Here is a 27,534-nt window from a genome sequence, read left to right as displayed (position 1 = left end):
CCTCAAAAATCTGCTTCCTCCTAATTCCCATTGCATCAGAAGACTAAATTCAGTCTGCTTTGAGACAGCCTGGCAACCCATTGGTACAAGGGAGCACAGAGAAATCCCAGACTCCTGTCGCAGCTGGCCACAGGTGGGGGCTTGCGTCTCCCAGGTCAGGGTGCCTGCAAAAGCATCCAGGAAAGGTGCCCTAATGAGAGAAGGCTAGGCTCAGCTTGGGGCTGGAGAGAGAATGATCTGCCATCTTTGTCTGTCACATTTTGCATTATCAAATTCAGCCAGATTTTCAGATCTGTGATCTCTAGTTCAGAAGATCTGTTATAATTTCATTTATTTATTCAACACATGTTAATTAAGCACTAATTATATGTGAGACATAAGAAAGCCAGAGAGGACTTAGGATTTCAGGAAGCTTTGTCTTTTTTAGGGTTTGGGATTCCTTCCTGTAATCATGTACAAAGTTTTTGGATAGGTGTAAAAGTGCATTTTGCTGGGGTCTTACATTTTTATCAGATTCGCTACTCTAAAACAATTAAGAACCCCATAGTGGGTGCACACTAGAACTTTACTTCATGCATCTGCTGTCCTGGTCAGTATCCTCATCCTGCCCATTCAGTTGAAAGCACAGGGGCTAACAGAACGTGAACAAGTGACGCATCTCTGCCCAGAGCTCTAGTATTCTCTGTAGAACCTCAGGAAGTTGTGCTCGCCGGCCCAAGTCCATGCCCCACATTGCAGATTCTGGCTCAAGCATTGACATCCTCCTGCATGTGGCCCTCTGTGGACCCCGCGGAGGCCATAGCAGGGGTGTGTCGACACTGTCCTCTCAGTCCCAGGACAGCTGCTGGGCCACTTCCTCGCTCGCAAAGTCCCTTTGATTCAAGCCTACTGGTCCCTCTTACTTTAGTGCTCCTGCAGAGCGTCAGGTTCGAGAGTTTCCTGTTTGTTGAGAGTCTTGCCCTGTCCACTGCTCTGATGGACCTGTGGCCTCTGTGTAGCTGTCTAGGAATTGCTTTGGCTATGTGGGGTTATCCCACTGTTCAGGTGATACCTGGTGTCTCTCTGCTACTCCTGTGGAAGTAGTTTTGCAGAAAGATGACCTGGTAAATGCCTTCCGCGAGAACCTTGATGTTAGTTGAGCACGCCATTTGATACAGAAACCCAGAACATAAGTATTGCTAGCTGGTGGAATAGGAGCATATGTCAAGACAAATCGTCTCATCAGAACCTAGGCTTCAGGGATGCCGATGCTGCAGGGAAAGTGCTTCTCTCTGCCTGTTGTGTGTTTGAGTGTATGTGAGTGTGTGAGAGCCTCACCTGCTACAGATGCTGTGCTGAGTTCTCTACTTTCTGCCCCTGTAGAGAGAAGACACGGTTCAATGTGTAGACCTTCTCCCTCTCCAGTGTCTCCAGCCTCCAATCCCAGGACATCACTAGTACAGGTGAAAACAAAAGCCTGTCTCAGCGGCCATCACTCTGCCAGCAGCACCTCAAAGCCATTCAAAACGCCCAAAGACAATCTACTTACCTCCAGCAGCAAACAGCACACAGTCTTTCCTGCTAAAGGATCAAGGGATAAACCATGGTGAGTCAGCTGGCTGGCAGCCAGCTGCTGTCTGTCCCCCCTGCTGTTCCTGTCACCACAGGGAAACAGTATTTACCCTCTGGCTTTGTTCCTAGGAGTCACATGCAGGAATTTGGGGGACTGAGGAATGAAGGGACAGAAACCCAAAATGATGGAAAGATAAACCTAAATATTAAAAAGCATGTGGGACCTTAAGAGTACCATATGGGCCACGCTCACGCCTATAATCCCAGCACTTTGGGAGGCTGAGGCGGGTGGATCACCTGAGGTCAGGAGTTTGAGACTAGCCTGGCCAACATGGTGAAACCCCGTCTCTACTAAAAATACAAAAATTAGCGAGGCATGGTGGCATGTATCTGTAATCCCAGCAACTCAGGAGGCTGAAGCAGGAGAATTGCTTGAACCCAGGAGGCAGAGTTGTGGTGAGCCGAGATCGCGCCACTGCACTCCAGCCTAGGCAACAGCAAAACTCTGTCTCAAAAATATTTATATATATACCCTATGCCTGATGGGGAATTTTTTTATTCTCTTGAGAGTTGAGCCAAGTTGTGTCTAAGAAAAGGGTAACAGGGAAATATTTCTCAGTTCTGCGGCCACCTCTCAATTTTCCACCCCAGTGAAGAGAAGCTCTGGTGTAAAATCAAAAGCACTGACAGTCTGCCTGGTGTGGAGCAAGGCCACAGCCCTACCCCCAACACTGGGTCCCAGGTCCTGTGGAATAGTGGAATAGTGGAAAATCAGTGGAAAAAGAGTGGAAAATCAGTGGAAAAATCAGAGGCTTTTGACCAGGCATGATGGCTCACGCCTGCAATCCCAGCACTTTGGGAGACTGAGGTGGGCAGATCACTTGAGGTCAGGAGTTCAAGAGCAGCCTGACGAATGTGGTGAAACCCCATCTCTACTAAAAATACAAAAATTAGCTGGGCATAGTGGTGCATGCCTGTAATCCCAGCTACTCGGGAGGCTGAAGCAGGAGAGTTGCTTCATCCCAGGAGGCAGAGGTTGCAGTGAGCCGAGATTGTGCCACTGCACTCCAGCCTGGATGACAAAGTGAGACTCTGTCTCAAAAAAAATTTAAAAAAAAAATCTGAGGCTTTTAATTCATTTGGTTATCTCAGCCCTTACTAAAAAGTCAGAAAAGGTTGCCTGTGGAACAGACAGTTAGGAAGCCAAACTTAAAACAAGGAAGATGAGTATCTTCAAATGCTGTTGGCACCCAGCTTGGAGTACTTAAGGAACTGGCTTCTGACAGCACCTCTATGCTTATCTTTCAAGCCTTGAGAAGGCAGAGAAGGGGTAAGTGTGGAGTCCATCTCTTTTATGTATTTAAAGAAAAAAAGTGTTCCATCAATTAATGACAGTTAATTGCACTTAAGTTCATACCTAGGCAAGCTGTGGAGTAAAATCATCCATCAATGGGTTTGTCACTGCACACTGGAAATTATGATGACTTAGTAAAGAGCTAATTATGTCAGATCAATTACAGAGCCTCTTGTGATGGAGTGGAATGGTATAGGCATGGCTGTGGAGGAGTTACCTGCCACGCAGCTGGGCCTCATGGACAAGCTTTGTTCTCCTCGGGTTGTTGGGATTGCAGGTCCATCCTGCAGGAGGCTGTAGCTGGTTAGGGAAGACTCAGCCTGAGACTGGTGGTTGCCCACCCACCGGCGATGTGAGTCTCCCAGTCACTACCCTGCAATCTGTCTTATCTGTGACCTGAGAATGTGCCTGAGAGTTTATTTACTGGGGCTGCGTGGTATCCCGATGTAACCACAAGCTCTGAAGTCACTGGCCTGGGCACAAATTTCAGCTGGGTGACCTTGGGCAAGTTATTTGATTGTGTTGTGCTTCCATTTCCTCATCTGTAAAGTGGGGCCAATAATAGCTCTATTCCATGGGATTGTTGTGAGGATTAAGTGAGCTAATTTTTATAAAGCAGCAGGCACAGTATCTGGATCATAGTATATATTCAATAAATAATTTAGCATAATGTCATCGTTATTATTATTATATCATCATGATTGCCAAAGGACAGCACTTCCATCCTGGGATAAAGATTGACAAGTCAAATCTCTCTAAAAAAAATTAGGGAAATGGCTCTTCAGACTCAGAGTGAAGATAAAAATGATTAAATAATTTATTCAGAGTCCAGAAATGAGCTACAGAGAAACAAAATAAGAAAAGCCAGGGAAGGAGCACGTAAGTCAGGAGAGACCCAGGGAGCTCGGGGAAGATCATCAATGAACACTCCTTGTAAAAGAGCAAATGAGAGGTCTCTTGTAGCCCCACGGCACCAAAAAGCACCTGCCCAAAAGGCAAACCTTCAGGGCGACCACTGGGTTCAAATCATTGTCCACACTCAATCCAGTCCAACTCAACATACACTTCTTAAGACCTGCCACAGTCAAGTCCCCTTCAGCTAGGGGCAAAAAGTGGTTTTGAAAGAATCTGGCTGGGTGCAGTGGGTCACATCTGTATTCCCAGTACTTTGGGAGGCCGAGATGGGCAGATCACGAGGTCAGGAGTTCGACACGAGCCTGGCCAGCATGCTGAAACCCCGTCTCTACTAAAGATACAAAAAATTAGCCAGGCATGGTGACACGCACCTGTAATCCCAGCTACTCAGGAGGCTGAGGCAGGAGAAATGCTTGAACCTGGGAGGTAGAAGTTGCAGTGAGCCGAGATTGCTCCATTGCACTCCAGCCTGGGCAACAGGGCAAGACTCTGTCTCAGAAAAGAAAGAAAGAAAGAGAGAAAGAAAGAGAGAGAGAAAGAAAGAGAGAAACTGAAAAAACTAGCCCAGGTCCAGAGATGAGCAACCAAGAGATTTGTAAGGAGGGAGATAGCTCGTAGTGAAAAGACTAGAGTGCTTACCTGTGGGAAGAAGAGAAAAGCATGGGTAATTTGCCATGCCTTCAAGTCGGTAAATATTCTGAGGACAGAACAAGTGGTGCGCCATGAATGAGGCCGAACCATGGACTGCAGTGGTCTCGAGACCTAACTGTCCTCACCTCCCATCTGCCTGGCTGTCGTCCATCTACCCACCACGTCCAGGAACATGTGTCCGGGAAGAGATAGAGTCTCCAAGGCTGGGAAGATTTGGCTTTGAGCCTTAGAGGGCTCAGCCTCAGTTGAGAAGTATCCCAGAGTGCAGCTCCCCAGACCTGTACTGAGCTAGGAGCAGGAAAAGCAAGTTCAAGTCTGGGCCCTGCCTCTAACTTTCTGTGTGTCCTTGAACAAGTCACTTTACTTCTCTGAGTCTCATTTTCAAGCCTGAATATTTTGAAATTCTATATCACAGTCCTATCAAAAATTCACAAAGTTCCTCACTGCTTCCTGAATTAAAGAGTTAGTCCCTCAGCCCAACATAAGGGACCCTCTGCCAACTAGCTGCAACCCCCCTAAGTCAATACTGAATATCCAATACCACCCTATTATGCCAGATTTCCCCCTATCTCTACCCCTGCTACCTTTGCCTGGAACATCCAGCCATCTTTACTCAACATTTAATGAGCAATTGTAAGACTATGTGTGCCAACTCTACAACAAGCACAGGGGGTACACAGGGCCCACTGATGTCACACAAGCACCTTTGTGCAAATTAGAAAATGGTCTGGATGCAGGCCTGTACCAGGTGCACAGTTGACTAATGGCCTTCATCCCCTGCTCACTTCCTTAGCCAGGCCTCCTCTCCCAGTGCATAACCTATACAACTGTACACTGCAGCCCTGGGGATACAAAGTTAAGATACAGACACTGTCTTAGGGAGTCTGTAAATAGAAACATAAGCTAACACAGTACAAAGTGATAAGGACTATGAGATCAGTAGCAAAGGAGAAGGGCATCTAACCCAGGCTGAGGACTCAGAAAGGGTTTTTTCAAAAGAGGTCACTTCCGGCCAGGTGTGGTGGCTCACACCTGTAATCCCAGCACTTTGGGAAGTCCAGGCAGGTGGATCACGAGGTCAGGAGTTCAAGACCAGCCTGACCAACATGGTGAAACCCCGTCTCTACTAAAAATTCAAAAATTAGTTGGGCGTGGTGGCGTGTGCCTGTAATCCCAGCTACTCAGGAGGATGAGGCAGTAGAATCGCTTGAACCCCGGAGGCGGAGGTTGCATTGAGCCAAGAAAAAAAAAAAAAAAGGTCACTTCTGTTAAATTCAAAGGACAAGTAGTAGGAAGGAGGTAGACAAAGAGAATGGGATTAGAATGGTAAATTTTTAATGTTACGTCTATTTTACCACCAAAAAAAAAAAAAAAAATTCTAACTAAGAGAGTAGGAAGGGTGTCCTAGGCAAAGGGAACAGAATGTGCAAAAGTATTTGCATGTGGGGAGAGGCAGGATGTGAAACTGAGTAGGGGAGTGAGGCCCAGATTATGAAGTTCTGCTGTATGTGTTAAGTTCAGGAATTTGGACTTCACCCTGGAAATTGCAAAGAGGCATTAAAGGAGCAGTTTTATGATGTAGTCTGGTCACCTTGAAAGCCATGTAAAAGGATGGCTGGGGGGGGTCACACAGGAAGCATCAAGATGTCCTGGGTGAGGACATTGTATCACCCAGGCAAGGCGTGGTGACAGCCTGGTTCCAGGCAGCGATGTGTACGGAGGGGCTGGGTGAGATAAATATTAAGGAGGGAAAACTCCACAGGACTTTGGGGGTCATATGTAGGGCTGGAGTACAAGGGAAGGGATTAGGACAGCTGAGTTGTGGTCCTGCCGCTTCCTCAAGGGAAGGACAGTAAGGGCCAGAGTTGAGGGAGGGAAGGGAAGGATTAGTTCAGCTGGGAAGTCAGTGGATTTTGAAGTGTCTGAGAAATATCTACAAAGAAATGTGAGTGGGCACTGAATGTTTGGAACCAGGGGTCAAGAGATAGGTATGGACCAGGACTAGAGAGTCATCATGTAGACGTGGGCATGGAAGCTGTGGGTATAGATGGTGCCTGCCAGGGAGGTATATGGTGTGAGAAGAACAGAGGCCAAGGGTGGTGCCATGGAGGATTGGGACAGGGAAAGAGGAGTCTGAGGGCGCTGGTCTGCTAAGCCCAGGGTTTCCACAGCAATCATTCCCCTTCTCTCCTGGCCAAAATCCTTACCATTCTTATTGCCCATGTCGCTGGCTACCTTCTCTCAATGCCCTTTCCTTATTCACTTCCTCCTTGCCAACAACCTGATATGCTCTCGCCTTTCTTTTAATCCCCAGAGCACTTAATTTTTACTTCACATGTGACACTTTCTCTGGTCAGCCATAGACTCCTCTTCCTGTCTTCCTCCTGCCCAGTAGTTACTGCAGGGCCTCCTGTATGGTCACCTCTCACCAACTCAACAAGCATGGTACTCGTGTCAGTAAATATTTGTTGAATTGAATGAAATGGATGTGACCATTGAAAGGGATTCTAAGATTTCCATTCCTGGAGATGGCTGACCTTTTGTCTAGAATTGTTTAGACTAGCACTATCTGATAGAAATGTAATGTGTGTCACACATGTTAATTTTACATTTTCAAGCAGCCACATTGGAAAAAAGTACAAAAGAAACAGGTGAAATTAATTTTTTTTTTTGAGTTGGAGTCCTGCTCTGTCACCCAGATTGGAGTGCAGTGGCGTGATCTCGGCTCAAGCAACCTCTGTGGCCTGGGTTCAAACTATTCTCCTGCCTCATCCTCCTGAGTAGCTGGGATTACAGGTGCCTGCCACCACGCCCAGCTAATTTTTGTGTTTTCAGTAGAGACGGGGTTTCACCATCTTGGCCAGCCTGGTCTTGAACTCCTCATGATCCATCCGCCTTGGCCTCCCAAAATGCTGGGATTACAGGCGTGAACCACCATGCCCAGCCATGAAATTAATTTTTTTTTTTTTTTTTGAGACGGAGTCTCGCGCTGTCGCCCAGGCTGGAGTGCAGTGGCGCGATCTCGGCTCACTGCAAGCTCCGCCTCCCGGGTTCACGCCATTCTCCTGCCTCAGCCTCCTGAGTAGCTGGGACTACAGGCGCCCACCACCGCGCCCGGCTAATTTTTTGTATTTTTAGTAGAGACGGGGTTTCACTGTGGTCTCGATCTCCTGACCTTGTGATCCGCCCGCCTCGGCCTCCCAAAGTGCTGGGATTACAGGCGTGAGCCACCGCGCCCGGCCATGAAATTAATTTTTAATAATAGTCATTGGCCGGGCATGGTGGCTCATGCCTGTAATCCCAACACTCTAGGAAGACGAGGCAGATGGATCACTTGAGATCAAGAGCTCGAGACCAGCCTAGCCAACATGGTGGAACTCTGTCTCTACTACAAATACAAAATAATAATAATAATAATGGTGGTAGCATTCCCCAGCTACTCAGGAAGCTGAGGCAGGAGACTTGCTTGAACCTGGGAGGCAGAGGTTGTGATGAGCCAAGATCCTGGCACTGCACTCCAGCCTGGGCAACAAAGCAAGTGAGACTCCACCTCAAAAAAAAAAAAAAAAAAAAAAAAGTTATGTGCCACATAAAAGCGTATTAGTCAACAGCAGTCCCATAAGATGATTATACCATATTTTTACTGTAGCTTTTCTACATTTAGATATGTTTAGACACACAAATACTTACCCTTATATTACAATTGCCTACAGTATTCAGTACAGTCACATGCTGTACAGGTTTGTAATCTAGGAACAAGTGGCTGTACCATACAGCTTAGGTTCAAGCACCTTTTATACTTGACAGGACAGAATCCTGCCCAGACCGGCAAGAAGAGGGTGATCCATCGGAAAAGTGGAACTGGTCACCCTTTTTTTTTTTTTTTTTTTGAGACAGGGTATAGCTCTGTCGCCCAGGCCAGTATGCAGGGGTTTGTGTTAGTTCACTCTACGACGTTAGCATGATGAAATCACCTATCATTGCATTTCTTAGAACATAGCCCCGTCATGAAGTGACACATGACTATTTTATTTAATCTAATATATTCAAAATACTATCATTTCAACATATAATCAGTGAGATAGATTACATTATTTTCTTTTTCATAAGTCTTCAAAATCCTGCATGTGTTTTATTACACTTACAGCACATCTCAATTTGGACACTAAATTTTCATCAGAAATACTTCACTCATTTTTAGATTTCATAAAAACTAGAGATTATAAAATAGATTGACATACCCAAGTTGTTCTAAATAGACTTAAACATTTTCTAATTACTGAATCAAGTATCTGTTCTTAAATTTCAATGAACTGAGCTTAAATGAAATTTGAAATCCCATTCCTCAGTCACAGTGGCCACTTTTTATTTTACCTTTTTATTTTATTTTATTATTTTTTTTGAGACAGGGTCTCACTCTGTCACCCAGCCTGAGGCTGGAGTACAGTGGTGCGATCTCAGCTTACTGCAGCCTCAACCTCCTGGGCTCAAGTGATCCTCCCAACTCAACCTCCCAAATAGCTGGGACGACAAGCGCACACTACTGTGCCTGGCTAATATTTGTGTTTTTTGTAGAGTTAGGGTTTCACCATCTCGAATTCCTGAGCTCAAGGGATCCACCCACCTCAGCCTCCCAAAGTGCTGGGATTACAGGTGTGAGCCACAGCACCTGGCCCCCACCGTAGCCACATTTTAAATGCTCAGTAGCCTGAAGTGGTTAGTGGCTGCTGGATCTAGACACATAGGCCACTGACTCTGGGTGGAGCCCTCTGGTTTTTACAATTCAATGATGTGTTAATTGGGCTCCTCTAATCTCTTTAAAAGTTATATTCCCAACAGGAGTTGCTAAATTCCAGCTCCTTTCTCCCCTTGGCCTGGTGCTGCTGGGTCTGTGGTGGAAACAGACCTGGAAGACCTCCATCAGGCGGTGCAGAGAGCCCCCTGCCTAAGTTCTGTTCCATTGCTCCAAGTGAGCTCTGTATCGCCCCCTCCTGGCCAAGAAAGCATAAGCGGTGCCAACCCATGCTGGACCGTGGCCCTTAGATTAGATTTCACAGCAGGTTAGGGCTGCCCTTTCCAAATAGCTTAAATTCACACGTACAGCAGTGAAAACACTACTCTATCAGGCTGACCTCCTGGCATTCCAGCACAAGGTTAAATGGTCTGTGGTTTTGTTATTTTCTCCTTTATGTGGCTGAGTAGGTTTAAAAAAAAACTGCATTACAAGAAAGGGGGAGGCCGGCGTGGTGGCTCACACCTGTAATTCCAGCATGGGAGGCCGAGGCGGGTGGATCACCTGAAGTCAGGAGTTCAAGACCAGCCTGGCCAACATGGCAAAACCCTGCCCCTACTAAAAATACAAAAAATTAGCCGGGTGTAGTGGCAGGCACCTGTAATCCCAGATACTTGGGAGCCTGAGGCAAGAGAATCACTTGAATCTGGGAGGCAGAGGTTGCAGTGAGCCAAGATCACACCACTGCACTCCAGCGTGGGCGACAGAGCGAGACTGTCTCAAAAAAAAAAAAAAAAAAGAAGAAAGGGGAAAACACAGAGAGCATTGCCATGTTACCAGGTTTGTCCCCTGCAGAGCTGCCTGACAGCACTCACAGGCTGCCCAGCATCCCCAGCCCTGCACTCAGCCTCTCAGAGGCCCCTTCCACTGTTTCACTGTCCTGACAGTGGGGACCACCCCTACGGGACCCAGAGGTCGGGGGTACCTGGCCACCAGCCCACAGCGTTGACATCTATGTAGTTGATGACAGTAGAGGGAGGTGGGCAAGATGACTCGGTCCCCAGGTAAAAATCAAGAAAGAGTTATGGCTGTTTGGCTGTTTTGAGCTACAATGAGCATTTCAGCCTTTACTTATGAGTCCCCGCTCAGCCATGGGACCAGACCCTGGCACAGTGACCGAGTCAGCCAGTCTGACTCTCCCAGCTGCTGTCACTTCGGCTACCCTGGTCTGGCCTGGCGAATTGATGGGGAACTCAGACCCATGGATGTAGGCTGAGGTGGGTAGGAGGCAGAGAGGAGGTAGGAGGAGGATTTCCTCCCCTGGATGGCTTGTTGCCTTCTCTTTGGGCCTTATCAACCCACACGTGTGTGTTGAATGCTAAATATGCTCAGCTATTAAAAATGCAGGAGATGAGCCTGCTGCTCCAGGAGGAAAATGAGCCAAAGCAAAAGAAAAATCAGCAGGGGGCCGGGCGCGGTGGCTCAAGCCTGTAATCCCAGCACTTTGGGAGGCCGAGACGGGCGGATCACGAGGTCAGGAGATCGAGACCATCCTGGCTAACACGGTGAAACCCCGTCTCTACTAAAAAATACAAAAACTAGCCGGGCGAAGTGGCGGGCGCCTGTGGTCCCAGCTACTCGGGAGGCTGAGGCAGGAGAATGGCGTGAACCCGGGAGGCGGAGCTTGCAGTGAGCTGAGATCCGGCCACCGCACTCCAGCCTGGGCGACAGAGCCAGACTCAAGTCTCAAAAAAAAAAAAAAAAAAAAAAAAGAAAAATCAGCAGGCTCCCTGGCCTCCCGTGCGTGCCCTGCAGCAGGTGGGGGAGGGCTCCCTCTCCCCAGGTAGGCGGGGCTCCTCTCCAAATGCTTGGAATTACCAGGCGGGTCCTCCCAGAGTGACTGGGGCTGAGGGAGTGGAAGTGCTCTGGAAGTCTTCCCAGCGCTTTATGGAGAGGGAAGCGATCACTGAGAGGCCCCGGCCAGACGCCTGTGGGAGAAACTGGGCGGCTTATCTCTTCCTGCCTGGTGCTGGCATGAACTGGGGGCAAGACCAAGGCTCAGGATTGATGGCTCCCTGAAGACACAGGGAGTCATCTCAGGCTGTGAAATACAAGCAACCCGAGGAGCCGCAGACACTGCAAGGGCCCTACCCCTGTGACTGCCCTGCATTCCTCAGCAGGATTCTTGCAGTCGCCTCTCCCTGGCCTCCTTGCCCCTCGCTCTGCCCATCCTCCAGTCCACCCCGCACACCCCACCAGAGTGATGTGAGCCCCTGCTCTGCCCACAACTCTTTGGTGGCTCCCACTTGTCTGCCTACAGAGTAGAAGTTTAATGTTTTTGTAATGGACTTCAGGGGGAAGGGGAAAGAGAGGGTGGGGAGGTAGACAGACCAGAATAGTCAAGCATCTGGGGGCTGCAGGCAGGGGCATAGTGTCCCTTCCAGGACAGGGAGGCCATGGGAATTTAAACATGTAAGTGCTGCCTGCTCACTGGGTTTTCAGATGAGCAAAGGTAAGGACAATGGACAGCTCCTTGGGTGTAAACTGCAGCCAAACTTGTGAAGTCACAGAAGTGCTCAGAAATAGGGAATCCAGCCTAGGGAGGGAAAGTAAGACCAAGACAGCTGGGGAAGGAAGAAAATGGCCTGAAGCGGCCAGGCGCTGTGGCTCACACCTGTAATCCCAGCGCTTTGGGAGACCGAGGCGGGCGGATCACTTGAGGTCAGGAGTTCAAGACCAACGTGGTGAAACCCCATCTCTACTAAAAATACAAAAAAAAATTAGCTGGGCATAGTGGTAATCCCAGCTACTCGGGAGGCTGAGGCACAAGAATCGCTTGAACCTGGGAGACAGGTTACAGTGAGCTGAGATTGTGCCACTGCACTCCAACCTGGGCAACACAGCAAGACTCCATCTCAAAAAAAAAAAAAAAAAAAAAACGGCATGAAGGAAAGAAGAGGGATGAGCCACAGAGATTAGTAACCATGGTCCTTTGTGGCTGCATAGCTCATTATGATTTTTAGATGTTTTCATAGCCCAATCCTTTATGAGCCTAAAGACTATTTTGTGATGAAGATAAGAAAACAGAGGCCCAAAGAGATGAAGTGATGGGCTGAGATTACATACACAGTGGGACAGCAGAGGAGCTGAGACTTGATCCCTGGCCTTCTGGCTTCCAGTGCTGCAATAAAGAGCACTACCCTCAGTATTGCCTGACGTCAAGCCCATTCTGCCCTTCATTTTGTGGAATGACCTGGGGCAACCTTTCTCAGCCTCAGGCTTCACATCTATGAAATTGGGGGTGGAGATTAAACACGGTATTGCACGTGAGTGCATAACTCACTGCTCACACGTGGTAGGTGTGCAGCATGTGCCGCTATGAGCGCACACTTCACCTTTATCATCGCCCAGTCTCTTCTCAGAAGAGGAGAGGCAGCACAGCCCGATCCCCACCTAAAGCATTTGTTCTTACCGAGCATTGGTGGGGTGCCAGTTTGGTTTTTATTGTGTTATGTGATTTAACCTCCACCGAGAACATTAATTCATTCATCAAACATTTATCGAGCCCTTCCTAAATGCTAGATAATGTATAGGCTGCTGGGATAATTCCAGAGCAACATGTGTACTGGGACGGGGTTCCCATTGTCAGACAGCTCACAGTCTGGTCAGGACACATAGATGTAGAAATAAAACCTTGCCATAGGACATGATGAGTGCAGCAGAAACACCCAGGAAGGAACAGCAGGCACTGGGAGAGAAGAGGCTGTTTCCTCCGGATCTGGACAGATGGGGGAGTGTTCACCCGGAGAATGGGGGAGGGCACACCAGCAGGAGAGCCCGGCCCACGGAAAGGCACAGAGCCAGGCCGGAGCACTGGTGTTCAAGAAGTAAGAAGTCCAGAGAGGCTAGGGGAGAAGGTGGCTGGGGCAGGAGGGGTGGGGTGGGCCAGGCTATGAAGGTGGTACTTGGACCTCTGGGCCATGGGCCACCCACAAAGCCTTTCATGGTCAGATTTGCATTGGTAGCTGAGTGCAAACAGATTCGAACACACAGAAAGGCCAAGCCGGAAAGGTTGCAAGCGACGCTGAGGCCTGGACCTTTTAACAGCTGTTTAAGAGGTAGACTTTAGTCAGATTCACTTGTGAGTGACTGAATGTCGGGGAAGAGTCGGTTTTTAAATGGATGCTGATGTTAACATAGTTTTTCGGTTGTTGTTGTTTTTGTTTTTGTTTGTTTGAGACAGAAGTCTCCCACTGGCTTGTAGACGAGTGCAGTGGCACTATCTCAGCTCACTGCAGCCTCCATCCCCTGGGTTCAAGCAATTCTCCTGCCTCAGTCTCCCGAGTAGCTGGGGTTATAGGCATACTCCACCCGGCTAATTTTTGTATTTTTAGTAGAGACGGGGTTTCACCATGTTGGACAGGCTGGTCTCCAACTCCTGACCTCAAGTGATCCACCCACCTCAGCCTCCCAAAGTGCTGGGATTACAGGCCTGAGCCACCGCACCCGGCCTGATGTTGCTAACATAGAGTTTAAAAAAGAAAAAGTCTATTTAATTTGGGACAAAGAATATTCTGAGTTTGCTATAGGTCAGTGTGAAGACTAAACTTTTTTTTTTAATATGGCAAAAATGCCATTCAAAATAAATGCTTGAAGGTTTAAAAAGAAAATGTGCTTTGTTTTCTGGATGGAGGTGGTTCAGGTGCAAGGCTGCCTGCCCAGAACTGGATTCTAATACCAAAAAAGGAAAAAGCAGAGTGAGTGAGTGATGCCCGGGGGAGGGAAGGTGCTCCTGGGGGCTTTTCCTCTGGCAGGAAACTGGGAGCAGCAGGTGTCAGGGTACCTGGCCAGAAGCTGGAGCACTGATAAGTAGCCTGGGATGCTTTGCCTTTTCCTTATCTCTCAGCGTGCTCAGAAAAAGCTTCTTGAAGGCCAAAGGCTTAGGATGGCAGCCCAGGGTCTCTGCTCAAGGTGCCAGCTCCCAGCCTTCCTGGCAGGGGGATGGAGGGTGTTCTGTAAGGAGTTGCCCTGTCTCCCCTTGGGTCAGTGTTTCCTCCAGCACTGTTGGGAAACAGTAACTGTCTGGGCTGTACTGGCTGGAAGGCACTGCAGACAGAGCAGCTTGCAGCTCGAACAGCAGGAACCAATGACCTCTGGTGGCTGCCGAGGGGAGCGCTCCCGCTTGTTGCTCCAGAGCGGAGCCTGTTCTGGGCCAGTGCTGGGTGGGGACAGGGTACTTGGGGCTCTGCCTCACCCTGCACCAGCGCTCCCTGCAGAATCAAATTGCCTCCTAATCTCTACGTTCTCAATTCCTATCCTCCCAGGCTCTGATACCATTTCCTTATTGATGTGAATTTCAATGGCCATTCATTGGAATTGTGTGGCTCTTCGTTCTCATTTGCGGAGGAAAGGCACTGAGCAGGTGCAGTTGATTAGGTCTAGGGTTATCCTTAAAACTCTCCTGGACTCTACCCAAGGCCACACTGCTGTAGGCACAGCTGGTCCCAAAGGCAGCCTGTGCAGCATCATATCCCCTACTGCATGAGGGTTCGATTTTTTCTTTTTATCTTCTCCTCTTCTCTGACTTGCTGTCTTTTTCACAGTCCTAGGGCACTAGGACTCCTCAGGAATGTCAGGACACTTAGCACTCCTTATTCACCCAGCAGGTTTGGAGACCACCTTCTGCTCATGCCCTGGGAAGCTGTGAATAACAGAAGTACAAGAGAGACTAACAGACCAGCAGGGAGACCTGCACTGGGGCCTCCTGCTTTCAGAAAATTGGAGCAGCCTAGAGGGGGGCTCATAGAGTTATTTCTCTGGAAGGCGTCTTTGAACCAGCAGAGAGCCCCAATGCCTAATATACTTCAGGGTTGCAGGAGACAATATGTTTGTGCCTGAGGAGGCTGGAGTTCCTCCTTACTCCTCTTCCAGAATGTCCTATCCAGATGGGTCCTTTAACCCCTAGTCCAGGCTTAAGCAGTGTCTGGAATACTAGAGATGGAGAAGCAGGTGGGCTTGTGAAGTAGGGCTGACAGGTCCTGGAAAAGGGTCATTGAATCTGGCCCCACCTCGTTCTGCCTTTCTTCCTCACTGCCCCACCCAGAAGGAGTCCTCTAATCTGCATGAATGTGGAAGGCTGCTGCTCCCACCCTGTGCTGGTGCTTCTGCCTCCACCCTGTCCACCCCTCCTTCCATGGTGGGACCAGAAGGGACTAAGGAAGCAGAAGTTTTGTGATGGTGACCATGATTTGCACCCCACATATATACCCTACAAGTATAAGGTGGATGAGAGCAGATGCTGGGATCCTCTGTGCCCTTTTGGTTTAGTTACAGTTTATTGAGAGTCTGCTATGTGCCTGGCACTATGCTAGGCACTTGGTATCTATTACCTCACTTAATCACTTCAAATATCTCTTGTTATCTTCATTTGACTGATAAGAAAACTGAGGCACAGAGCCTGAGATAAGTTAGGCAGGGCAGCCACATATGTTTGTATGGGCTTTGCACTGCGTGAGGCCACCCCACCAAGGCAGGAAAGTGAAAGCAGCGCTCACTCCTTACTAGGCCAGCTGTCCTCTTTCTCATTCTTAGAGTCCTAATAGGCTCACTGAGGCCCTGAAACAGGGTAGCCAGAAGACTGTGATACTGTAATGCATCCAGCAACAGAAAAGGCAGGATTTGAGTCTAGGTTGGTCTGATTTGAAAGCCTATATTTCTAAACCTTATCCTCAACCATCTTCCAACACTCCACATTCTATAAATTTGCCAGAATATTGACAAGGCACAGACCTTCAATTCAGTCATACTTGTTCTCCCTGGTTTTATTTGATTTGCTTCTGGCCGTTTTTACAATTCTTCCAAGTCAGCTTGTTCATTTTTCCTCCCACCTAACTGACTCAGGAGGAAATCCCACATCATTCTTCACAGCAGCTAATCATCTCTTAACCCAGTTGAGGAGGAAAGTCTTAGCCCGTCGTCCAAGTCACTGATGAAGACACTATGACCTTCTTGGCCGGCAGTGGGTCCCTGTCGAGCTCTGCATGGTACCACTCTAGACTGAAATTGAGCCCTGCCAGCCCATTTTTCTTTTGTCTCTCCTGCCAGCACCACTCACCTGATAGCTGTGTGGTCTGACCACATTTCCCCAGTTTACTGAAGGTGTGTTACATGGGAGAGAATCCAAAACTGTGCAAAGGCCAGGAGAGATTAGACACTATGCCTCCTCTCTAACCACCAGGCCTGACACTCAGCCACAGAATAATATTAGATTTATCTGGCAGATGTTCTTATTTACCATGCTCTGTGGTTGAATACCTGTTTTCTGTTTGCTAAAGATGTTTACAGATAGGTCTTCTGAAAGTTTTCCCAATATTTTTCCAGACACACACGCAAAAATACCATTTATTCACTTGTCAGGATTTATGCAGTATCAACTGTATCTGTCATACCACGGTAGGAGGACTTTGTATCTCTGTTATTTACCCTGATTCTTAGTGATTGCCTGCCCCTCAGCCTTCTCGAATCTCCCAAGTATTTCTTCAACTTAAAGAATTTAGATTGGATATAAATAATTTCCTCATAGTAGCCGCCAAAAAACATCCAAGAGAGCCAAATTGAATTCCTTCTCCAAGGGCATTTTAAAAGAGGGTAAATTCCTTTTTATTTGGGATGACTTAATGCTATCACTGCTTGGAAGCCAAGAGGCTGGGTGATATGGCCCTTCTAAGGCTCTGCCAGTGAGTCAGAGATTCTTAAATTTCTGCCAGGCCAGCAGCATAAGCACATAGGCTTTTGTCGAAGGAATTGGTGGAGGAAATCAGACAGCTGAGAACTCTCATCACACACAAAACCCACAGCACAAATACCATATGTCTTCAGGCTCCTGCCTGTCAAATTCATCTTTACCCTGCTCTGGTAAGTGAAGAACGGCTGGCAATAATTTCTGCAGACCTAGAGACATTCTGAACCATTCTCTTAAGGCATATCTGTTGATAATCAAAGAATAGATCATGATCACCAGGAAAGTGTAGCTGGCAGAAGGGCAGCTGGCCCTGTGGCACATTGGTGGCTCTTGCAATGGCATCGTCATGAGTCTCCACCTCTGTTCTTTTGCAGACATCACTGGGCAGGGAGGGGAATCTGCTTGATGCCAAGAGAACCATGTTTCTTAAAGCCAGAGGACCCGCCTTGATCTAGAAAGATAAATTCAGACAGGCCAAGCACAAAGGAAGAAGACGTGGGCAACTAAAGCAGCACAAAAGAAACAGAGGTAGATATCGCCCCCATGTAGCAAGGGGGATGAGGGAGGGTGTTCTCGGCATTGGGTTCCTTTCCCAGGACCGAGACAAAGGTTCAGAGATGATGAGGAGAGAACTACTCCCAGTATATTAGACACAGCAGGGGAACAGGCTGCAGCCCTGAGCTCCCTGAAAGAGTTCATCCCAAGCGAACAAAACAGGCATTATGAAAGCAGCAGGGGGAGAGTGGGGACTCATCTTTCCCTTTCAAACACTGCTCCACAAAGAAAGGACAATCGTAAGTTGATAAATGCAACTAATTGTGCAACTTTGGAAAGGGTGAACATGCATCCTTTAGACTGAAGAGAAAGGAACTTTGAACGGCTTTAGCTAAGCTCGGGGGTAACTGCCAGGCTTGTTTGTCACCTAAGCAAACAGCGTAATAAATTGCTGAGTCACCCATCAGGCTCTTGCCAACTCACCACCCCCTCCCAGGTCTCACCACCTGCACATGGAGGTGTTACTGTGATTAGACACAAAGAAGGTGGGAGATGCCCATACTGTGAAAGCAGGGGTTAGAACCTTTTGGCTTCTTTCCAAATGGAAAAAAAGTCAAACCTGTCATTCAGGGTCCACAGCCATCTGGAAGGGGCATGCCCAAGGCTGGGACACTTTCCTGGCTGGGGAAGGTGACAGCAGAGGAAGTAAGGGGAATGCATACGGGGACAGTGAGAGGAAGCAGAGGACAATTCCAAGATGCTGGCTTCCCTGTGACTGCACTGTCCCCCTCTCTGCAGCATAGGCACACGTGGGATCTGTGCGTATGGGAGGTAGGAGGTGGGGCTCTTAATAGGCTCTTATGAGGCCGGGCGCAGTGGCTCACACCTGTAATCCCAGCACTTTGGGAGGCCGAGGTGGGTGGATCACGAGGTCAGGGGTTCAAGACCAGCCTGACCAACATGATGAAACCCCATCTCTACTAAAAATACAAAAATTAGCTGGGCGTGGTGGCGGGCGCCTGTAATCCCAGCTACTCAGGAGGCTGAGGCAGGAGAATTGCTTGAACCCGCGAGGCAGAGGTTGCAGGGAGCCGAGATTGCACCACTGCACTCCAGCCTGGGCAAAAGAGCGAGACTCCATCTAAAAAAAAAAAAAAAAAAAAAAAAAAAAGGTAGGCTCTTACGTCAGCTGGATCTTTTTGCTCAAGAAGGATCATCTCTGGGATTGGCTTTCCAGATTCTGTAGCACTGTCCTGTGACCGTTTCCTCCTTTGCTCTCTCAGTTCAGGACCTTGGGGCTGTTGCCAGCTGTAGTGAAGAAAGACTGGCCCGATGGCTGGCATGTATACTGGGGAAGAGGATGGCAAGGTCAAATGCCTTTCCCGCCATCACTCAGCTGCCTGCTTCTGTGTCTTCTCAGTCCAGGCCAAGGCAGGTTCCCTTCAAGAGAAAATCCAAAGGTTTTGAGGGAGAGAAGGGATACCAAAGAAAAAGTATCAGGGACGGCTCCAGGTTCTCCTCCTTCACTCTTCTAAGCCCTTCCCCATTAGCTAATGAACACCCTTAGAACACACCCAAAAGAGCTCAGTCTCCCTTCTCTCCTCCTGCCAAGTCCTTTTACCTAACATCAGAGGTGTTTACTCAGTGGCCCAGCTCCTTACCGACTCACCTGGTCTTTGAAATCTTTGAAACATTCATGATCAGACATTTTTCCCCAACGCTTCCCATTCTTCAATCCAGAGGACTGCACACCAGGCTGTCTTTCCTGTTTCTGATGGGCTCCAGTTTCACATCCAGCTGAGTTCTGGAAGCATTGACAGTAGAGTATGAATGGGCCATACTCATTATATAGTGGAAAAAATTCCAAATTAGGAGACAGTCACAGACATTAGCTGGCCTGGCCCAAGCTCAGTTATACACAGTTGGGAAGGAGTGTCACCAAAGAGATGAGTCAACTGGCACAGTTCCAAATGTTGGGACCTGGTGCACCTGTGCTCGTGTGGCTGCCTTAAGGAGCACATTCAATGCCAGACATTGACTTTAGAGGAGAAACGCAGACTGTGCTGTGAGCATTTGAGGGCTGCTTGACTTGTTTTTTTTGTTTTTGTTTTTGTTTTTTGAGGCGGAGTCCTGCTCTGTCGCCAAGCTGGAGTGCAATGGCACGATCTCGGCTCACTGCAACCTCCGCCTCCCAGGTATAAGCGATTCTTCTGCCTCAGCCTCCCAAATAGCTGGGATTACAGGCATGCGCCACCACACCCGGCTAATTTTGTATTCTTAGTAGAAATGGAGTATCACCATGCTGGTCAGGCTAGTCTTGAACTCCTGACCTCAGGTGATCCACCCGCCTCAGCCTCCCAAAATGCTGGGATTACTGGCGTGAGTCACCATGCCCAGCTGGTTTTTAAAATGTATTTCCATTTGTATAGTTGCTCTGGATTATTCTATCCCAGGCATCATATCTTTGTCTGCTGAAGGCCTGAGGGCCTAACATCTACATAGGGCATTTTTCACAGAAACTAGAGGCATTATATTAACTCGTACCAGCTCATGCAACAAGAACTAGATCTGCAACTTGCAAGTTCTAATTTCCTTTCCTGAACTAACTTGGCTTCACAAAGAAATATTAATACATCACAGAGGGCTGCCCAGGTACTAGAGCACCTTCTCTTCTTACTAGCTGTCCGTGTGTTCATATCAACACTTGAAGTTTGATTTTTTTCCCTAAAGAAATAAAAGTCAACAGATCAGAACAAGGGTGAGAAATTAAATCAATAAATCTTTTTGAACAGAACAGATTCTTCTAATTTTTTTTTTTCCAAGACAGGGTCTCACTGTGTCACCCACACTGGAGTACAGTGGTGCAATCCTAGCTCTCTGCAGCCTCAAACTCCTGGGCTCAGGTGACTCTCCTGCCTCAGCCTCTCATGTAGCTGGAACTATGTGTGTCCACCAACGTGCCCAGCATATATATATATATATATATATATATATATTTTTTTTTTTTTTTTTTTGTAAAGACATGGTCTCACTGTGTTGTTCAGGCTAGTCTCAAATATCTGGCCTAGGCCGGGAGCAGTGGCTCATGCCTGTAATTCCAGCACTTTTGGAGGCTGAGGCAGGCAGATCACCTGAGGTCAGGAGTTCGAGACTAGCCTGGCCAACATGGTGAAACCCCATCTCTACTAAAAGTACAAAAATTAGCCAGGTGTGGTGGCAGGTGCCTATAATCCCAGTTACTTGGGAGGCTGAGGCAGGAGAATTGCTTGATCCTAAGAGGCTGAGGTTGCAGTGAGCTGAGATTGTACCACTGCACTTCGACCTGGGTGACAGAGACTCTGTCTCAAAAAAAAAAAAAAAAAACCTGGCCTCAAGCAATCCTCTCACCCTGGCCCCCAAAACTCCTGGGACTACAGGCATGAACCACCACACCTGGCCAATATGTTTGGGTTTGGGGGGTGCCAGTGGGGTCAGGGGGCAGTTGAGACAGGGTCTTGCTCTGTTGCTGAGGCTGGAGTGCAATAGCATGATGATAGCTCACTGTAACCTCAAACTCTTGAGCTCAAGCGATCCACCTGCAGCATCCCCAGTAACTAGGGCTACAGGCACATGCCACCATGCCTGGCTAATTTTAGTTTTATTTTGTAGAGACTGGTCTCGCTGTGTTTCCCAGGCTGGTCTCAAACTCCTAGGCTCAAGTAGTCCTCCCACCTCAGCCTCCGAAAGTGCTAGGATTACAGGCATGAGCCACCACAACTGGCCACTGATACTTTTTTTTTTTTGAGACAGAGTCTCGCTCTGTCACCCAGGTGGAAGTACAGTGGCATGATCTCAGTGCACTGCAACCTCTGCTTCCTGGGTTCAAGTGATTCTCCCACCTTAGCCTCCTGAGTAGCTAGGATTACAGGCATGCACCACCACCCCTGGCTAATTTCTTTTTTTTGTGGGTTTTTTTCCATTTGTTTGTTTGAGGCAAAGTCTCGCTCTGTCGCCCATGCTGGAGTGCAGTGGCGCAATCTCGGCTCATTGTAAGCTCTGCCTCCTGGGTTCACACCATTCTCCTGCCTCAGCCTCCCGAGTAGCTGGGACTACAGGTGCCTGCCACCACGCCTGGCTAATTTTTTTTGTTTTTGTTGTTGTTGTTGTTGTTTTGGTTTTCTTGTATTTTTAGTAGAGACAGGGTTTCACCATGTTAGCCAGGATGGTCTTGATCTCCCAACCTCGTGATCCACCCACCTCGGCCTCCCAAAGTGCTGGGATTACAGGTGTCAGCCACCACGTCTGGCCAGTTTCTGTATTTTTAGTAGAGATGGGGTTTCACCATGTTGGCCAGGCTGCTCTTGTACTCCTGACCTCAGGTGATCCGCCCGCCTCAGCCTCCCAAAGTGCTGGGATTACAGGTGTGAGCCACCACGCCCAGCCTCTGATCTATATTTTTAAAGTCAGGTTTATTGAGGTATAATTTAAGTTGTAAGAGTTTCGTCATTTGCATTTTTTTTCTTTTTTTTAGTTTGTACATGTAAAACATTTTTAATTGTGGTAAAATACACATAACATAAAATTTACCATCTTAACCATTTTAAATGTACATTTTAATAGTATTACGTACATTCACACTGTTGTGCAACCAATCTCCAGAACTTTTTTTTTTTTTTTTTTGAGACGGAGTCTCGCGCTGTGTCACCCAGGCTGGAGTGCAGTGGCGCGATCTCGGCTCACTGCAAGCTCCGCCTCCCAGGTTCAGGCCATTCTCCTGCCTCAGCCTCCGAGTAGCTGGGACTACAGGCGCCCGCCACCACGCCCGGCTAGTTTTTTGTATTTTTAGTAGAGACGGGGTTTCACCATGTTAGCCAGGATGGTCTCGATCTCCTGACCTCGTGATCCGCCCGCCTCGGCCTCCCAAAGTGCTGGGATTACAGGCTTGAGCCACCGCGCCCGGCCCAGAACTTTTTTTCCATCTTGCAAAACTGAAACTCTATACACTTGTTCAACGGGCATTAAAAAAACTGCCCATTCTCCCTTCCCCCATTCCCTGGCAACCACTGTTCTGCTTTCTGTCTCTATGAATTTGACTACTCCAGGTACCTCATATAAGTGGAATTATACAGTATTTATCTTTTGTGACTGGCTTATTTCACTTAACATAATGTCTTCAAGGCTCCTGCCCGTGTCAGAATTTCCTTCCTTTTTAAAGCTGAATGATGCCACATTTTGCTTTACCCATTCATCCATTGATGGACACTTGGGCTGCTTCCACCTTTGGCTATTGTGAATAATGCTGCTATGAACATGGGTATACAAATCTCTCTTCAGGACCCTGATTTCTGTAACTTGTGGCTTTTTAAATGTGTCAAGGAATAAGCCTAGAAGAATTCTGTATCACCTTGTTTTGCATCTTTTTATCATTTGGAAAAAAATCAGGAATGCAGCCCTAATTTCACCAGGTAATATCTGTCTAGCGTCTTCGTGTGCTCACCCTCAAAGGGCTTCTTGTGCCGTTCTTCAGTGATACGAGAGTGCTTTGAGAATTGCCATTAAATAGAAAGGAGCAGCAGTTCAGCTCTATCTCAGAGATTGAGACACTCTGATCAGGGACAGAACTAGCAGTGGCAGGGTTTGTTACAAAAAAACTGTCATTTTAGTTTCCCCTCACATGAGACTCGAAGCCCCACGTCACCCTTCCCCAGGCCAAGAAGGTACGTGGTCCGAGGGAGAAGTCCGTAATGTCCAGCCACAATCTGTTCCACTGCTCTGTGCCCTTCTCACTGGCAAAGATCTGTAACCAATAGCTGGGATCCTATTTCAAAGTCACAAAAGGGGCAGGGGCTGGAAGGGGGCTAAAATAATTTCATGAAAAAGTTGATCAAAGAAATAATCTGTGAATGAATCTTAGAGAAAGGAGAGCCAGCCAGCCAGTCATGTGGACAGATAAGAGTCTTTGCCTGCCAAAAACAGCCCCTCTTTCCCGCCCTACATTGTCTGCAGGAATGTAAAAGCCATATTCTAGATCATTTGGCATTCAAATAGCTAAGTAGGCTTCACTCTCAGCTCAGAGATGACTGGGGAGCCCATGTTAGCATTCTCCCCTCCTGCCAGGAGGAAAAGGAATCCAGCTCAGGGACCAAAGCAAAGCTTATTCATCTCCTCTTTTAAGACCCGGAGATGGAGTTCTCCACAGCCCCCCAGACACAGGTCCTTCAGCGTTAAAGAAGCAGAGAAATCAAATGCACATCCCATACAGGAGAAATAGCAGGGAAGGGGGCTAAGGTGACAGATTCTGAAGAGTGAAGCACACCTTTGTGCTCTGCCTTCTTAAAATTCATCCTCTCACCTGCCAGCCTTGAGAATTGCCTATTTACATAACTAGCTGCCTAAAATGGAATATTGGATAATGCTACATGGCGGCTCACTCAATTTGAGCCCATCCCCAGGATGTGAGAGTGATCCAGAAGCCGTCCGACAGCACGCCATGCAGCACGCTGGCCTGAAGCCATGCCTCCTTGTGGTGTGATCCTGTCAGCACTCCGGAGCTAAGCAGATGTCAGGCCCGATCTGGGCCGGGCTGGGGGACTAGCTGAGCAGTGGGGGGAGGGGGCGTGATTCAGCAGTGGCACACTGTCTTCAGGGGACAAACCATATCTCTTCCTGAGCTTCACAGCAGGCGCCTTGTTCTGCCCAAGGTGCTGTGTTGGAGACGGCCAACCTATAGGACCCGGGAAGGGGGGAGTTGCAGGATCTATGGGGACAGCTCAGCACGGGCGGTCATCAGTCAGCCCTGATGCCACCCTTGGCACTGTGCCAGCCTCGCATCCCCTGTTGATCCTGTCCAGGGCACAGAACTCTCTCCCATCAAAACTGGATTCATGCTGCTTGCTTATAGAAGGAGTATAAATAAGTGATAAGGAAATGTTCTGATAATGATAAGCGGGTATGGTTCCTCAGCAGACTAGGTGTATCAAAGAAGGCAATTGTGCGTGTTTGTTCATTTATTTTTCAGCGTTCCGGTTCCTGTAGTCAGTTTAGAGAAAATTCCTAACCTAGTGAAGGCAGATGGTGCCAATGTCAAAATGAACTCTACAACCACTACTGCAGTTTCTGCCTCCTCCACCTCATCCTCTGCCGTCTCCACCCCTTCTTTAATTAAGCCTGTCCTGATGTCCAAGTCAGTGCCACCTTCACCAGAGAAGATCTTAAATGGCAAAGGAATTCTGCCATCCACCATAGACAAGAAACACCAAAATGGCACCAAAAACAGCAACAAGCCTTACAGGAGACTTTCAGGTATGTGTCAGTGTCATCAGGGTCTGACTCAAGATTAGACTGAAAGGGAGTGGCAGCCATAACCAAGGACTGATGTGCTCTTATCATTAAGCAGGTCTGTTTCATTTTAAGGGGGACGCAGAGTTTACCTGCAAGTAGGAACCCCACCTAAAAACGCAAGGGAAAACCAGGTCTTTTCTTCCCTGGGCAGATGAAGTCCCTCACTCAGTTCAGTGCTTAGTGGGAGTTACCCTAGCAACCTGGGAGGCAGGGTGCTCTGCACCGACCTACTCTGTACATTCCGAGGGTCTTGTGAGCAGGTGATTCTGTGTATCCATATCATGCAAACAGATTGAACTAGCCCTGGCTTCCATAGAAGCTTCACTGCTGGGAAGCTGGACAACACACAGGGATCTCATGGTGCCTCAAGGCATGTGAGGGACAGCCCCGCCAGCAGCTGTGCTGCACAGGCACACACAGCCTCTGTCCTTTGGCCTCAGGAGTTTCCAGGTTGATTCTGCAGTTGGGTTTACAACTGTCTATCCCCCATAATCAGGTTGGAATTCCCAAACAGGAACACTAGGGCTGGCACAGCCGATAGGGTATTGGGACGGTCTCTTGTGGGTCTACTCCTTGGTTGTCTGAGCAGACACTGGGGTGCTGGAAGAGGCACATGGGATGATGGTTATCTGATGGTTATCTTTTAGAGGCACTTATATGGGTAATGTTTGCTTTGGATCTATCTGCTGTAGAACTAAATCTGGCAGTTTTTACTCTCTCCAAAAGACCAGGAGAAGCTATATATTTCATAACTTCTTCACACATCATGGGCACTCCCTGATGGTGGCCAGAGAAAGTAAAATGCAATGACAGCCACCCTGTGACAGAGAAACTGTCCTCGGGTTAAGCTTGATTTGTAAGCACCCAGGGAATTGTGGGTAATTTTTATTGTCTACTCTGTATTTGTCTGTAGTTCTAGTTTTTCTATCTTTCCTCTGTAACTCTTTTAAAAATTATGTCTGAAAAGTCCCTCAGGCCCAAAGCATTCAAATAAAGCAGATATTGTACCTTGCACATCTTTGCCTGCACTGCTCACCCACTGTCAAGAGAGAAAGGTAGAGCCTGTTGCTCTCCCTAAGCACTGTGGGCCTCACGGTTCGGGCTGGAGCCCCCAGCGCCTGGCTCTTCCTGAATGGAAAGCTCAGTTTCACTCTTTAGAGGTGGTAACAACATCCCCAGAAAACCAGTAGGCGTGGGCACAGTGGCTGGAGGCTGAGGGGTCCTTGCCATAGCAGAAGCACAGCCTTGGCTTCCAGCCTGTAACCCCATCTGAAGTTGTTTGGGGATTTTTCTGCCGCGCGTTGTTTTTGCATTTTGTGGGTTGTCTTGTCTCATTGGGTCTTTTGCTTGTTTCTGCCTCACTTTCACATTTGGCAGCCAGCTCCTACCCCCAGCCAACAGCCTGCTCAGCTCCAGGTCGACATGAGGCGCTGGTGTGGGACCAGGCACATGCCTGACTCTGACAGACCCAAGAAAAAACACCACACCAGGCAGCCTGGCCAGAAAGGGCCCCGAGCAAACCAGCATCTCCAGGCCTAGCAGGTTTTTTTTCTAAGTGAAGCTAAAAAAAAAAAGAGAGAGAAAAGGCAGACAAAAAGCAAAAAAGCAGAGAGGCGTTTTGGTAACCAGCCAGGGAATCTGTCTTGGGTATAGAATAGTTTTCTTGTGCACATCATTGGTAACACCATTGCAACCTCCCCATGACCCTCAAAGCTTTGAAAATTGAATACATTCATTTATTATGTTATAATCTGAGCATTATTATATGCTCGGAGTTCACTCCAACAATTTCAGACAGTTTTCTGGCTAGGTAACGTTTTTTGAGTTTGCAGCCATTCAAGGGTCTTAAGAACATACCACCAATTTCTGTATACCCCGTACCACCAGCAGCAGTGCTGCCAGTCTCCCCACATGCCCAGAGGGCTGTGTCATTCCTGCTCTGCAGGACTTACGTGTTTGCTTGGTGCCTTCCAGAAACAGCACAGGCCATCCAAGAGGTGGAATTTTAAAGCCCAAAGGATCCTTAAGAGATCACCTAGCCTGGGCAATGTAGTGAGACCCCGTGTCTAAAAAAAAAAAAAACAAAATTAGGCAGGTGTGGTGGTGCATGCCTCTAGTTCCAGCTGCTCAGGAGGTTGAGCCCAGGAGGTCGAGGCTGCAGTGAGCCTTGTGATCACACCACTGCACTTCAGCCTGGGTAACAGAGCGAGACCCTGTCTCAAAAAATAAAAATGAACAAAAGAGATCACCTCACATTCCCCTCATTTTAAAGGTGAGGACAGCATGATTGTCATCCTGGTGGGGGTGAAGGACCCAAGATGGACATAGAAAGAACAGGCTCCTTAGAAGTAACCTCCACACAAACTGTCCACAGTCAACTGGAAGGCAGGAGCTGGGGAAGCCTGGCCTCTGCGCACAGACATCCTTCATCCCACGAGGGCAGCCTGCCCTGTTTTATTCCCACGTGAAGCATCAGGCCCAGGGCAGTGGGGGCAGGGAGCAGCTGTGAGATTAGCAGGCCCTGCCCTCTCTACACCTTCAAGTTCAGCCTTCTCCCCTGCCCCTGCTTGTAACACTGCCAGAGTGTCCCTCAATCAGGTAAATGGTGTTTGTGGTCAGCGAGGCTGTGTGCAAAGCCTGCGCTGAGGGCTTTGTCAAGCGTGAGAGAGGCAGGTCACTCCGACATGTGAAGGAATAATCTTCCACTTACATGGCTAAAACTAGCAGGAAGGCAGGAACTGGAGTCAGGGTGTCTGTACTCTTGGAGCAGCCCAG

The 27,534-nt window shown here is 48.2% G+C and overlaps 1 protein-coding gene across 3 annotated transcripts in view; it reads left to right on the top strand.

Moving 5' to 3' along the window:
- Window positions 1–27,534, top strand: part of ATXN7L1 (ataxin 7 like 1) — a 272,319-nt gene that overhangs the window by 209,443 nt on the left and 35,342 nt on the right. For all 3 annotated transcript variants that reach the window (XM_025380736.1, XM_025380737.1, XM_025380735.1), the window contains 2 exons: window positions 1,363–1,585; window positions 24,437–24,720. In XM_025380736.1, coding sequence (XP_025236521.1) covers window positions 1,363–1,585; window positions 24,437–24,720 — 507 coding nt within the window. The remainder of the gene's footprint in view (window positions 1–1,362; window positions 1,586–24,436; window positions 24,721–27,534) is intronic.

Source organism: Theropithecus gelada, chromosome 3 (assembly GCF_003255815.1).
Source record: "Theropithecus gelada isolate Dixy chromosome 3, Tgel_1.0, whole genome shotgun sequence".
NCBI classification, from domain to species: Eukaryota; Metazoa; Chordata; class Mammalia; order Primates; family Cercopithecidae; genus Theropithecus; species Theropithecus gelada.
This window is presented reverse-complemented; position numbering and strand designations above follow the sequence as displayed.